We start from the raw sequence: 15,843 nt of genomic DNA, 5'->3' as shown, positions 1-15,843 counted from the left end.
GTGTGTATGTGTGTATGTGGGCGTGTGTGTTCAAAGCCTTCATATTTTGCCTCTGCACAGACTCTGCAGAACTGTTCTGATAGTGCAGAAGTACAAACACTGATACAAGTTCTGTGGGAGTTTTTGCTCGAAACAATACAGAAAAGGCTCATGCTAGTGATCAAAGTTGTAGAATAACCCACGGGGACATCACTGCATAATCTTAGCCATTAAAAATAGGCTCATAAATTCTTGTTAAACTTTGTTGCGCATAAAAATAAATGTCAAACACATAATGGACTTGGAGGCTTAAATGTTAAATTTAAATCACGCAAGCATTTGACACGAAGCCTAAAACAAAAACAAAAAAAAATGTTACTGAGATTTCAGTTGCCTGAAAATGACTTCTCCAGCTCCACAAATAGGCCAAACTTCAAGAGCTCCTCACATAGCTAAACAAACAGCCTCCTGTTCTACCTCTTTCACATCAAGATGTCAGCTAACGTCTGAAGACACAACTGAAACCACAACAAACAAGAAGCCTCCATCCATGCATCTGCAGCCATCTCTCATCCCCTGGGCTTTGTTTTGACGAAACACATTTCTATATTTTCCCCCACCCAGCTAATCTGCACATATCTGTCCTACCTTACCATCAAGGCTACACCAGACAGCACAGGGGATGGAGTCTGGATTTGATATGGGTGGCCTTGATGTAGTTAAGCTATCTGCTCCAATCTGAAATAATTTTTGCTTGTTTGATGGGACTCCATCCCTACCACCAGACCGGCACTACTGGATGGAGCTCAAACCAGGAGAGAACCTGGCTCCACCTATTTCCACCCGCATATGCTCAGCTACACACTACAAAGACTGCCCGCACACACGCACGCACGCACGCACGCACGCACGCACGCACACACACACACTTTTTCTTCTTTAGATGCCAATCAAACATTCCTAACTTCATCATTTTGGACTTTCAGCAGCAACATCTTTCCTTACCTGCCTGTCTGTTTCCGTCAACAGAGTTTTGTCAATATTGCGCAGCAGCATCTCTTTCATTCTCCCTCTCTTTCCTCCTATAGTGATCCAAGCGATAAAGCCTGCCTCTATTATTAGCAATGTAATAGAGGGCTGTGGTTGTGAGGATCTGACAAAGAGATGATAACAAAAGTGCTTACTCCTCCGTTCTCCCCGCGCTCCCCTTATATCATTTAGAAAACAGTCGCAGTGCAGCAGGAGATCACGGCTGGCTAATGTCCTCAGAATATTACTGCTGCCACAGTAAGCAACACTTACCATTACTCAATTTGTACAGACATTCAAAGGAACATCATCAAATTTAAGAATTTATCTGTTATCCTACCCCTCTCGCACACTCCAATAAATATTTGTAATCATGCACAACAGCCAGATGCCAAATTAAGAAGAGAAATTAAGAGAGAGTCAGGCTTGTCAGAGCTGTGGAGGCCAAGAGTTGCTCTCAGGATTGAGCTTCCTATTATGGACTCACAGCTGCTTTGTTTAAGATTTCTTACCTAGTGGTTTTGGCAGTTCTCAACCAAAACATGTACAACTGTATTCCCAGAAAATGCCCCTGTGTGCTTTTCCAGACACATTTATCATCTTTCCCAAATTATGATCTTTGGAGAAGCTCCAGATTTGACACCTGTTGAGATCATGGAGTTGAGTGTATGTTCACTATGCTCGGGCCTTGGGGGAGTTTGTTCCATGGTTTCCCAAATATAGACTGGACTGTGTTTGACCAAAGGTGTAACATGCAAGAATAAACTGAGTGGAGACTCTCCTTAAAGGAAAATTACACTTGATTACAACTTTGGCCTTATTTTTGTAGTTTTGGCCAGTTATGTTGACAATGTGCACAAAAAGACTACAAAGACATTGGAAGACTTCAGTAAAATCATACAAAGAAAGAAAGACGGCAAAGAAAAACGAACAGTCAGACAAGGAGTTCAGATAGATTATTGAAAACACTTTATTTGGAGGTAAAACAAAAGCAAGTGCATGTGAAATGTCTGTAACAACCCATTTGTATACAGGAAAATTATACAAGAACAGCAACAGCAACTAGGGTGGGTCAAAGTTAATCTATGATGTGTTTCTGTAAAATGCGATGGATATCTATAACAGACAGTTTGGGCAATAATGTTACCGCTCACCTTTGTTCACCCTTTCAAATATGTTCGGTTTACATGGGGCTTTGTTAAAAACCTGTCTGACTATGTGAGTCCTAATGCTTCCTGTCCCGCTTTTCTTATTTGTAGCTATGTTGCCACATTCCCAGCTCTCAGCAGTTAACTTTGAGAATACAATGTTATTATCAATGATGGGAATGATGACTATGAAAATAAGACCCAAGTTGTATGAAACCAGAATTTCCATTTTTAGACCAACATGCTCACACATGCGAGTAGACACCTACATACCAGACAAGCCAACACAATGGAGTAGTATGGCAGAGGAGAAACAGAATGAACCGTGACTAATTAACATCTCAGCAGATACCAAAACACACCATGGGCCATATCCCAGTTTGTGAAAATATGTGTGAAAACCTAGTGCTGAGAATGCATGTGAGTTTTCTCTATTGTTAAGATTAGAAAAGACCAAAGAAAAGATAGCACATTCTTGTCCCATTAGGCTGATGTGACAATATGATTATTACATGGCAAGTGTGCTTGTGCTTGTACTAAGATGAGAGTCAATAAAAACCTACACATGTATGTCTGAGTCTGTGTGTGTGTGTGTGTGCGTGCGTGCGTGCGTGCGTGCGTGTGTGTGCGCGTGTGCGTGTGTGATTGTAGTGAGTGTGGATCTGACAACAGCAGTAAAGGCTACAAAAGCCAGAGTAGATTTCCAGGGGTGTAGGAGCGCTGTGGGTGACTCTGAAAAGCCTTCAGAACAAAAAACAACAGTTTCCCAGGATGCTACCTGCTGTGTGTGTGTATGTGTCTACTGTATGTGTGCGTGCTTCTGTGTTTTCCACTGTGTATTTGTCTACTTACATGTTCACGTTTTTGGCTTGATTTATATACATTTACATGGAAATGTATACTTTTCTGTATTCACATGTGTGTGTCTGCATTGTTGTCTAGCATTCGCTTGTGTGTGGCCGTGCGTGTTCTGCCAAGCCCAAGAAAGTGACATATCGGAGCAGCTTCCTGTATCTATAATTCATAGCACAAGCTCTAAACAAAGAACAGAGAGTTCGGTTCCCATCAGACATGCTACAGAGGAACTGACACGATTGCTAAAGCTGCAGACAAAATATAGCTGGATAGCTAGGACCTGAAGCTAATAAGAGGTATTACAGACTGTGATAGTAGAAAAGGACACAGAGACTGACAGGCAGGCGGCTGGCAGCCACATGTGGAATAAGGGATACTATCTTCTCTCTGTCTCTTTTTTTCTGCCTTGATGGATTTTCTCTGACCCACATTATCAGGAAACAGATAGGCAGACATGTGTACAGATTCAAATGTGACTCAGTGTGCGGTCTACATTGAAACAAAGGCTCTTTCAACACCGTCTCATATTTCTTTTGTTGTGATAGACACCTGTAATCAACCCTTGCTCACTTGGAGGATAATCATGCAATATTTAGAAACTCAAGCTCCAACCATTTTCACAGGGAAGATGCAAGATTCATACCTGTTGTCTGCTGAGGTTTGTCTTGGTGCTACATGGGAAGAAAGCTTGTCGTATTCGTCAAACCCACCATTCATCTTTGCTAAATAAAGTACCTTGTACATTTTCTTTCAAGGAAAGTTTGGTTGCTAATCAAAGATATTTTCATATAAATGAACAGCCAGTCTGCTAAAGCTCAAATGCTGGATATAACACAAAGATGATCCAATGTATACAGTAGTGCTGAAAAGATTATTTGATTAAGGGACTGACAGAAATTTATCATCAGTAATTTTTATAATCAATTAATTATTTAAGTTATCTGACAGGCAAAAATTCCACATATTTGCTGCTTCCAACTTCTCCATATCATTGTAAATTGAATATTTTTGGGTACTATAGTGTTGGTCAGACAAAATAAAACAATTGAGGATGTCGCCTTTGGCTGTTGGAAATTGTATATATTTATTTATTTTATGTTTATGTGTACGAGGACAAGTATATGACATGAACCAATGCCACAAACCATCAGACTTATAGCTTAAGCTAATTTGCAATGCCTGTCCCTAGATGGGGCTTTTAAATATATAAAACTCGACAATTCAATAAATGTCATTTTTCACTGTTCTTCTAACATCTTCTAAACTTGAGCCATTATACATAATAGTTAGTAAGAAGTGCTGTCCGACCATGTAGACAGTGTTTATGGCTGTTCCAAATGGCAGGCACATGATGAATTGTTCAAATGGGGAAACTTTGAGGCAGTCTCTCCTCAAATGCATTCATTGTGTTTCACTTGTTTGTGCACAAGGAATATGGCAGAACTTGGGGTGTGGGTTTTAGAAAGTTACAAAAATTGTTGGACGCCAACAATTTTGTACGGGGAGAGGGGGTTTCAGAAATCAATACTCAATCAGATCATGACTTTGCTTGCTGCATACTGACACCTTTAATTATTAATTCGATATATAATCAACAGATTAATCAAAAGTGGATATAGTTTGTACTTAAATTCTTAAACCTATAGCATATCATGAAAGCTTTTCCTAGAAAAAATCTACTGCTGCACTTTTAAAATAAAGCACACCTAATTCCCACATTTTCTAAGGATACAGCTACTGCTCTTCATGTTGACATCATGTGTCAGTTTCAGGAGCATTTCACTGGCTATCACATTTCGTATGGTTGATCAAATCAATGGGACATGCTGCTGCTTCTATTTATTCAGTGCATTGAGATGTTATGCTGGTTCCTCAGGGCCTTCCTTGCATCTGCTCCTGTGAGCCTCGGTTTCAGCACGTCCATTATCGTGAGACATGTACATTCTGTAATTAAAATGCTACATATTGTTAATAACATGTGACATATGGGGTGCTCTAAACACACAAAATGTCATGGGCTTTTGCTATCAATGTGAGGCCTGCTCCAATTATCACAAAGACAAATGAGCCAGGCAGATGCGGGGTATGTTCATTAAGATGTACAGAAAAACAGATTGGGGGAGAGAGTAAAAAGAGGTATGTCAAATATTGAAAGTCGAGTGACTGCAGAGATGGCAAGATAATGACAGCAAGAAATGGTTAGGCATTGATGGAGATGCAAAAAGTGACTTTTCATAAGTGATGGAAGGATCATTTCTTATATATTATGTCACTGTGACTCATCCTTTAGAGCAGCCAAAAATAGCTTTCTCACCAAATGCACATGCAGTATGTTTCTCCTCTCATTCACTGTCTTCAAATCAAACAGTGAGCAACAATCAAGGGATGTGCGACATAAGGTAGAGGAATAGGGGAAACGTTGTGAGTGTTGTAGTGCACAGGCAGGGAAATTTAAATGCATCAAAATGTCACCATGCTCAAAATAGAGGCCTGAGAGAGCACTGTTGCAGCTTACATGCACTTCTCCAAAACTGTAACTACAGGCTCAAGACTGTTAACCGGGATTTGTCCACTATGGATTGCCATGAGCTGCATTATGGTCTCACAGACCACACTTCTGCCCACCAACACATTCAGGCTTTTGTTGCAGTAATAATAGAAAAATGTTTAAGATGTTTGTTCCTCAAACAAAAGCTATTTCCAGTCCAGAATCAATATCTGCTGCCATTGTTAATGTTCCTTTACAAGAAGGTCTTCTGTTTCAGGAAATGTAAACACAATTACTTTTGTTATGTTTTATAGGTGTTTATATATAAACACATGCCACATACCATCATACTTACAGCTTAAGCTCATTAGCAATGCCTTTCGCTAGATGGGCCTTTAAAATATACAAAACTCAACAATAAAATAAAGGGCATTTTTCACAGTTTTTTTTTTCTGACATCTTCTAGACTTGAGCCATGAAACAGACTAATATATATATATATATACACACACACACACACACACACACACACACACACACACACACACACACACACACACACACACACATATATATATACACACACACACACACATACACACACACACACATATATATATACACACACACATACACACACACACACACACACACACACACACACACACACACACACACACACATACACACACACACACACATAGACACACACACACACATACAGATATATATACATATACATATGCACATATATACATATACATATACATACATACACACATATATATAGCAGAGGAAAATACTGTTAAGATACTGATTTGATGTTTAAAAACAACAAGTACAGTACAGCATATTCTATTAGAATGGCACCTGACTGGGAAAAAAGAAACGTCTGGAAATAGCATGGTGCTTTCACATTGTTTGCTCACACCTCCTACAACTCCTAGATGGAGGGTGCAAACATTGAAAAGAGACAAATCACATTAAGTACCTAAAAACTGTCGAAGCCTGAATTGGAATGACTAGAGCTGGCAGTTTATCCGTGGGCAGAAGGAGCTCTGCCTCTGCAGACTATTTATCAAAGGCTTACTGTTTACAAGACTTTCAGCTCAACCCTCAAGCCTTTCAACTCTTGAATTTAGGCCATGCCCACACCAATCAGGATACATCTGAAAACGCCTTAAACATGTAAAGGAAGTTTCTGACATACTGGCTAACACATTCTAGTCATTTTCTAAAAGCTTGGTGTCCACGTGGAAACATCAATGCGATAGCACAATATCTTAAAAATGTTCTTCTTCCTTATCTGTTAGTTGAATAACAGTGGCAACAAAACGGTGCATTATGTCAACTACTGGTAAGGAGTGTGGTTGAAGTTATAATTGTTATTTTGATACAATATATGGTCGGTATTTTTCAGCAATAGCATTCAATGTATTTATGTGGAGTAATTGCCTGTCTGGTAGTTTTTATTGTTAGTGGCAAGGTCTGCCATTCCCACGCTGTGTTCAAGTTGCCTTAACACAAACTAGCAATCAGCCTCACTGTTACTGCTAATGCAAACTGAACATTTCCTACTATTGCTGCTTCACATTAAAAGCATTCAACTGCTCAAAGATGGGGCAATCATAGGAGACACAATGTATTTGTCACTGACTTGAGCCATAACCATGATCATTCAATCAAACATTCTCCTGCAAGACAACGGTCAATTTTTTATTTTCATTTTTATTTTTTTGGTAGCATACCAGTTTTAAATATTGCAGAGAGTAATGGACAAGAAGGCGTAGCCGCAGTGAGTTGTTAGAGCTGCGGGCAACAGGCTGCACAACTCCAGCTTTTCAGCAAGGTAAACAGCTTCTGGTCCTGTGCTCTGTTGTGTGTTCCGATGACGCGCGCTAAGCCCAGCATAAAACCAGATAACAGTTGCTCGTGGCCGATTATTGGCAAACTTCATTATTCAAACAACCTGAGTTTGTTTGTCTGCACTGTAAACAGACACACCAGTTGTTCGTCAGTTGTATTTCTTGACAAAGTACTTGCTCATGGAGTGTTTGCTGTAGTAGTGAACCACACTAGCCCACCAGTATCCACATATTGTCACCAAATCAACCAGGACCGAAACCTCAAGGGTTACAGCTTTAAACTGAAAGACTATATTCTCTCTGTAATCACTTGTGTTTTAGTTAAATCTCTACATATGTCATTGCTATATCTTCCTATTTCTGTTGACTGAAAAGTGCACAGGTATTAATGTGATTGAAGCTGATAAATGCTACTTGTTAACCAAGGCCACATGAACTCCTCAGCAGCTGAATTGCAAACCTTGATCGTGTCACTACACTGTACTCATGCAGTCATCAGTCTACAGAGATGTTCAGATTAACAATTATAACACCTGTCCTTAAGTCGACTTATTGACTTGTTGAAAAATTATCCCAGAAAGAGGTGTTGGTGACCGAAAGTTAGTTTCTTAACTTGCTACTATGTTTTCCATGCCCACACTACAATGTGCAGCCACAATTTAATTTATCCACTCTGGAGAGAGAATTCAAGAAATTTAATGTTCATATTATAATTTGCTGGCGTGTGTGGTATGACCAGATCAACAACTTCTATCAACCTATAAGAGATGCAGTTCGCTGTAGTGGAAAACAACTGATATTTTCACCCATTTACTGATCTAAAATTGTCGAACATTTCTTAAAATTCATGCCTCTTTTTTTAAACCCAAAATAAATATTCGTGTTTATGAGCATCTAAATCAAGAAACTTGATGCTGCAGAGCTACGGAGAATGTAGACAGTCAAGGGCTCGAGTGCCAAGAAAAACAAGCCAAGGAACACGAGCCGTGTGTGAGCCGTAACAAGATGATTATGGTGGTGACAGCTAGTTACCACTGCCTGTTATGGATAAAGAGGGACGGTGTATTGTCCTGTACCAGCCTCTGCTGCCAAGCCCATAAACTCTGTCTACTTCCCAACAGGGCTGGGAAATGATGTTCTAACTGCAGAGCAGCCACTATTAGAAAGCTGAAATGGCTAGGTATTGAATGCCTGATGTGAACTAACATTAGACAACGCCATTTGAGATTCTGGCTCTTTTTGGATATTGCACCCAGGCCTATACCCAGGCCAAAGTTTTACAAGTCAAAACTCAAGTTTCTCTGTTGAAACTTCATGTTCGCCTCTGAACACTGCAATGTATTCTGAAAAAGCTGTGTCAAACTTTAATCTTCTAAATGTATGAGGGTGGATTAAATAAAAGCCGAAACTGGTCAACATCTTGTAGTGTGAGCACTAACTAACCATCAGTGTGCCAGGTTCTGGGATAAGTGGCACTCAACCCCTTCAGCCAAGGTCTCCATTTTGAAACAGTATGCATTTTAATTTATTAAGCTGTCAAAAGGTTGGAGTGGGGGGCGTGGGCAACTGAGCTGTGTGTGGGTTTGTATGTGTGTGAGTGTGTAAAAGAGAGAGAGTGCTTGCACAAGACGAGTAACGGCTGCTATTCACAACTGTAAGGCCTGTTTTATCCACTATGTGGCGGCGCTAGTAGATTGCCAAGGCAGCCAGCCTATGCCCTACTGGTATGTAGACACTGTCGTTCTCATACACAAGTACAGAGGGGGAGGACAAAAATGTGTGTGTGCGCGTGAGAAAGAGAGATAGAGAGAGAGAGAGAGAGAGGGAGCGTTAGGGAGAGTTTACAATACAGCTTGCAGGAGACAACGTGACAGTCCAGAGCGGTCCCTCTAATAAAGCAAAAACACAAACCGACAACCCAAATCCAGACATAAATATGGTGTCACCAACAAATATACGACAGTTCTGATAAGAGACAATTATGTTTTCCATTGCTTTGCAATGCTATTCAGTTCATGCCAAAATAAGAAGTCAGTGCATTGAGAAGTGCTGGTTGTAATTGGAACTAAAATTAAGTACCAAAAGTTGGCAGTAATAGTCTGGTCAGATTTATAGTTCCATTTATTTATTCTTTAATCAGATGTTTCCTTTTGTTAAATGGAAACAGGGGTTTTTTGAGATAATCATGATTTTATTTCTTGCAAAAGTCTTGTCTACGCAGGAGGATTCAACTGTGGGGTTTTTTGTTTTTTTTTTGGTCCATCTCACATGCACCTGATGTAACAGATACACTTCTATTTTAATGAACACACAAAATTTGGTGCATCTGTCACACTTTACGCTCATAGCATTAACCCGAATTGTATTCTTACACATCAAGACTATTTTTTTCAGTTTTATGGGCGTAAGCACAGTGATTGTGTATTCTCCTTTGAGCGCTGCCAACTCGAGAGACCTATGCTCAGGACTGTGCCTGAACGAATTCTGTGTAGACACTGAGGACTGAAGCTTTTGCTGCCACACTGCTAAGTTGCTGCTTTCACAATGCTGCCTGTGTAGATATGGTCTAAAGTAACAAAAGACACAAAGTAAGGTATCAAAAGGCATCAGTACCAAACGTCAGGTATAGCATCTACATTACTATCAAAAAATCTCAAGCAATACCCAGCCCTATACCAAATACATGCCACTCTGACACCAAAGCGTTTCCTAAAGTAATACTTTACCTTTCATCATAATGGTCAATTACCTGTGTAACATCAAGAGGTTGGGTATTCAGTAAGACACTGGTGACAATTTGTTGATACAGGCGGAGGAAGCACTCTGAACCCTATCATTGCATGTCAGATGACAACAGTGCTAGGCACCAACCCACTCATTATAATCATTATTTCAAGGAAAGGATGAGGCCTAAGGCTCGTATCCTTTCATTGCCATTATATCCCATCACAGTGCTATGCAAGCAGACAAAGACAACTGAAATGTGGCACAATTCAGAAAACAAAAGAATGCCACAACAATCAGAACAGAAACCACATACCCAAACCTGTTAATGATGTGATAATATATATGAATAACTACAATTATTTGGCATTGTCATAAAACACTCCAGCCTTTTCACCCTCTGAACAACTATCAGCCAACTTTCACTGGAATGAATGGATGTGATTTGCCTTTGTAGTTCTGTAATCAGTGCATCTTGTTTAAACTGAAATAGATTTTTCATCCCAGCATAGTTCAGCCAAGAGGCAGAGCAACCTCTCTAAAATAAACTCCAACAAAAAACTGAAATGAAGAAAGAAAAAAAACAAAAATGCACATCTGAAAATCTTAGTCGTAAGCACTCTTTTACCATTGCTACCGCCTATGGCAAAATGGCACCATATTATCAGGGGATTAATGATTATTGCGTGTGAGACAAAACAAGCTGAATAATGAGAGAGAAATAAAAGATGATCACAGGAGTGGGAGATGTGAGAATAAAAGAGGGATGTTAAATCAATGAGATTTAAATGGGAGTTGCAGTTGGATTTGTGGGCTTGATGGCTTCCCTATCTGGGTGTCAAGCATGTACCGTGGGTGTGCTAAACAACATCCAAACATCCCCAAATCCCCCCTGGCGCCTTTTGAGAGGCAAAAGAATCTGGGAAAGGGACTGGCAGAGGAAAAACAGAAGTAGAGGTTGGGGGGAGGTGGGGTGGGTGCAAGAGGGAGATATAGAGAGTGTGTAATAGGGAGAGAGAATCAATGGGTACCCCCGGAGCAAATAGAAGCCATGACATCATTGTATGGCAAGGAGCAAGGAGTGGGGTGGCGAGGATTTTGGGGGGGGGGAGAAGGGAGCACCCACAGTCACCCATTCTGCTTCTCGGGGCCCATCCTCTGGAATGGATAAGAGCCGAACAATGTGCTCTCAATGAATGGGATCCCAAATCCCACAGAGGAAAAACAAATCACCAGTGGGAAAGGGGGAGGGTGAGGGAGAGATGGAGAAAGAGACAGAGAGAGATGAAGAGAGAAAGGGAGACCCTTAAAAAGATGTGCACACAAAACAACAAAGCATCTTGGGACATGTAGAGCAAGGCAAGTAGAGATTGAGACAAAGCTGCCTTTGTCCTGCCTGGCTGGTGGGTGGCTTGCTGTAAAGGATTTGAACGTGGTGGCGTTTACATCAGAACTCTCCAATATATTGATCGGGCCATGTAATACCTCAAATGATAAATGAAAAGCTTGGATCTACTCTGGGTGCGTTGTTTGTTGGGTCTACATGACAAGAGCATGTGGGAGGCAGGAGCTGGGCTTTATGTAACTCGTCAGGGGAACTTTGAATTGCGTTCAAAGTTTGGCCTGCTGCTCCTGACGCTGGTTTGACAGAGACACGTGAGGCAGGGAGGGATGTTCAGGGAGCCTCTGATCACAGTACCTCCTTGCAGAAGTCAAGACGGGATCTTTAATTGCATTCCTCATCACACAGTGTTAATAAATAAAGTCACAGCCTTCACTGGAAGGGCTCAATATGTGTATGTGAGTGTGAGCGTGTTTTCATGTAGGTGTGAGCTTTCAAGCAAAGAGCTTCCGATCCTCTTGTGATTACAGCACTGGCGTTGTAAGCCAGAACAGAGAAAATAAATTAGAATCACAAAAAGAAAAGCCTTTCATGTCTGATGCTTTGATAACAAAAACAAGCAGGTTTCCACAAACTTGAGTTAGTTAGCTTATAATTCAGAAGTAGCTGACGACAAGTTGACACCAAATTTTTAGTCTGACATTTATTGTTGGGTTCAATAAAAAAGGAGGATACTAGAAAAAGAAGTAGAGCATTTGCTGAGGTAAAATAATGGAAATGTAAAAGAGTCAGAAATGCTGACCCTGATCTCTAACCTCTGCTCTTCCTGATGAGCGAGGGGAATAAGGTTGCAATTTATAATTACTTTAATTACTGATTGTTATTATTTTAATCAAAATTCCACAAAAGTCTACAAAGTCATTTAACCACTTTAGTGTCCTATCAACTAAAGTGGAGGATCCTGCTTTGGGAGAAAGTTGTCCTTTATCACAATTTTAATTGAATGTTCAGGAACATAGGAGGAACATAAGAAAAATTTGTTTGGGATTTTGTCTTAAAGCTGAATTAGGTGGGGTTTTTGTTTTCCTTTTTGTGGTTTGAAACTCAAAAGAGCTGTGTTTTATCAATTCTCATCAAACCTGTCCGAAGCTATCAGCTACAGATATCCTTTGAAGTCTGATCCAGCATGTAAAAGCTACATTAGCTCACTAGCTCTTACACCGTGCCTCTGCGGCCTAGCATGTCCACAATAAATATTGAAATTGGCCATGGCTGCCTTGCAAGTGGATGTTCTGTATTATAAATGTCACCCTGTCCTTGGTTGGTGGAGCACTGGCTCGTTCTAATGCCACAAGGCAGAGACACAGAAAGAGAGAGAGACACCACAACTGGCAAGGGAATTCAACTGTCAGACTCATTAAAGAGACATCAGAGTGTCTACTCGCATGTTTATGAATAAAAAGGAAAATGGATACTGTGGAGAAAGATGGACAAAATGTTAGTGAGGGACACAAAAGGAGAGAACAGACACAGAGAGACCAAGAAAGCGAGCCAGCCCTCTGTTTGAGTCAGTCTCTGTTTTGGAGTACAGTATCAGTACAAGCACACCAGACTGTAAACCATTGTTGTGTAGCTAAATCGGTGGTTCCCAACCTGGGGGGGGGGGGTCACAAAATGATTGTGAAGGGTCCTTAGATGATCAACAAGATCGAAAAGAAGAACAAAAACATTTTTCTGCCCCTTATCTATTAAGACATCTTTTCTTTTTTCTTAATATAAAATACTGAAAAGTTTCACCTCCTCAGACCTCTAAAAGTTATTCACACTGCCCAACCTGAAAAGGTAAAAATAACTCTGTCTTAAGATACTCACAGCTAGTAGAACTATGTAACCTTTGATTAAGGATGTGAGTTGACTTTCATAACTTGTTTACAAGCTAAAAAGGTCGGGAAACACTGAAACACTGAGCCAGCTGACTCCTCTTGCAGGCTATGCCCTACAAAGGCCCCCTGGAACTTTCCTCCACATGATGTGGGATGCCTGCCTGTTGCATAATTCTGGAATAAAGTAGCTCTTATAATGCTGAATGTAGTCTATGACATTGCTCGCAACCACTATCCCACTTTCCCCCAAATGATTTATCAATGCAGCATTTTAAAACAAAGACAGATTGTGTTAGCTGCTTTAAGTGCTGTTAAGAATATCATATCCACCCATTAGAAGCCTCATTCTCTCTCCATCAGACATTGCATTTCTTCTTTTATGCTTGTCATATACAATACCGGGAGCTTTGTACTGTGCAAATTAATGGTGCAACTTATTTTATTATTAATGGTTAGCTGCTGATGCTGTGGCCAAATATGTTAAGATATGACCAATAGCCCTGAAAATGCTTACCTCAATCATACACATAATGTTTGCTTTATAATGTCCCTCTTATTATATTTTCAGCTACTATTTGCTTTTCCTTTTTTGTGTGTGTGATTTGACTGCAGAAGAAAAACACCTAAATCTACAAAATTTATTATTTTGTCTCAATTTGTATCAGCTTCTTTCTTGCATAATCCATGTGTGGCAAATTTTGAGGTCTCCTAAGCACAGGACTCTAAGCAGTTCAAATATAAAGTGAAGCTGAAAGTCAGCAACTTAAAATGTAGTGGAAAGGAGACACGTATGTGCTAAACCCTCCAGCAGCCAAGAGAAAAAGGTACACACGCACCAGAAAGCCACCTACTGGCATTTTTAGTTGCTTCTCTTCAAGCATCGCTTCATCTCACAAGGACCAAACCTCTGCAAACGGCACACCTCAGAATTAAGATGGGTAGATTGTGGTCCCATATTTCAAGGCCTGTGCAGCTGGAAGAGAACTAAATGTGCTCATGCACAGTGTAGATAGCGTGCTTAGCAAAGGCCCTCTTAAAATGCAGCTAAAGCACAGATTCCTGGTGCTTTTTTTGGGGTCTTGACAAATAGGAAACTCTGCAAACCATTAAGAACTACAACTCTAACTGCCTGAATTAAAGATACATCCCATACATACTGCTATTATTACAGCTAATACATATACTGAAATTCACTACTGCCATTACTCCACACTTTGCATGTCCCACAGCCAGTTGCAAGAGAAATGTAAACAAATCCCCCATCCTCCTCCACGTTTCATCTTTCTTGTCACCTCACGCATCCTACTCTTCATCTTCATCCTCTCCCAATGTCATCTTTCTGTTTTCATTCTCCTGTTGTCCTTGTCTTCTTTCCTCTATTTTTCGTCCTTCCTATCACCTTCCTCTGCATCCTCATCTTCTTCCCTCTGTCTCATGCTGAGATCGTGTTTCTTCAGAACTTTTTTTTCCGTTCGACAGCGGATCACGTATCTTTTTCTGTCTCAACTGCTCCTCCTTTGAGATAACAAAAAAGTCACGCAACAGGTCCCATGTCGTACGTACACTGAATAAGGCCATTTCCAACCGTCCTTCAGAGGATAAACTAGAGATGTCGGTCTTGAAACATTATGGGGCGGGTGTGAGGACCTTTCCCTGTGTGCAGATGTACTAAAATGCTTATGCTGTACATCAACTTTCCACTGAACCAGATACAAATTCTGTTTTGGGAAACAGCAGCTCCCCTGGCTGGGAGGACTGCTGCATGGAAGCAGAAACAGTGATCTATACTTTCGCTTTCACTTCATGTGGTTAGTCCACACATTTTGGAGACAGAGGGGGAACTGTTATGAAAGAAAATCCCTGACAATTAATATTTTAATGAAAAACAGAAAAAACAAAATATCCTAAAAAGCAGTCCACTTATTTCTCTAAATATGTCATTGAATATCTCTTCCACTGTAATGTATACTGTACACTGCATGTCACATATTATTCGGTGAAGGAAATGTGAAGCTCCCTGGCAGTCCTCCTCCTCCTCCTCCTCCTCCTCCTCCTCCTCCTCAGGGAGAGTGCTAATGAAGCAGGAGGCTGGTCAGATGGGAGAGTTTCTAACTCTCCTTTTGGGTTCCAAGCAATCAATAATATACAGACGGCCACCCTCGCCTTCCTTTCCTCCTCTTTCATTTTCTTTCCTTTATCCTCTTCATCTTCATTAATTTACTCTCTATATCCCTTTTTTTTAATGTGTTTTCACCTCCTCTCCCTTATATTCTTATATCCCTCCTCCCAAACTGTCCTCTGTCACCTTTAATCCTCTCATTTCTCCTATTTGCATTTTTGCCTTCCCCTCTCTTTTAGACAGTTAGCCTTGAAGGTGTTAGAAATTGGCACTGTAATTAGTATGACACTTGCAGCTGAATTTCATTTCTATTCACAACTAATTTACTTCTCAGTCATCGCAGTGTTTTGACATTCCAGAAGTTGCACTAACCAATTCTCAGCGAGTTTGGAAGAAAACAAACTTACTGTA

The 15,843-nt window shown here is 40.4% G+C and overlaps 1 protein-coding gene across 2 annotated transcripts in view; it reads right to left on the bottom strand.

Moving 5' to 3' along the window:
- The window catches only part of commd10 (COMM domain containing 10), a 57,675-nt gene that overhangs the window by 31,416 nt on the left and 10,416 nt on the right, over positions 1 to 15,843 (bottom strand). The window contains exon 6 of one of the 2 annotated variants that reach the window (XM_040156296.1): positions 4,627 to 4,955. The exons of the other annotated variant lie outside the window; for it this stretch is intronic. Within the exon in view, the coding sequence (XP_040012230.1) occupies positions 4,935 to 4,955 (21 nt within the window). The 3' untranslated portion in view covers positions 4,627 to 4,934. Of the gene's footprint in view, positions 1 to 4,626; positions 4,956 to 15,843 lie in introns of those variants that run through there. 2 annotated transcript variants of the gene reach the window in all.

Source organism: Xiphias gladius, chromosome 19 (genome assembly GCF_016859285.1).
Source record: "Xiphias gladius isolate SHS-SW01 ecotype Sanya breed wild chromosome 19, ASM1685928v1, whole genome shotgun sequence".
Lineage (NCBI taxonomy): Eukaryota > Metazoa > Chordata > Actinopteri > Istiophoriformes > Xiphiidae > Xiphias > Xiphias gladius.
Note: the sequence above shows the minus strand (reverse complement) of the source record. Positions and strands in the feature narration are given on the sequence as shown.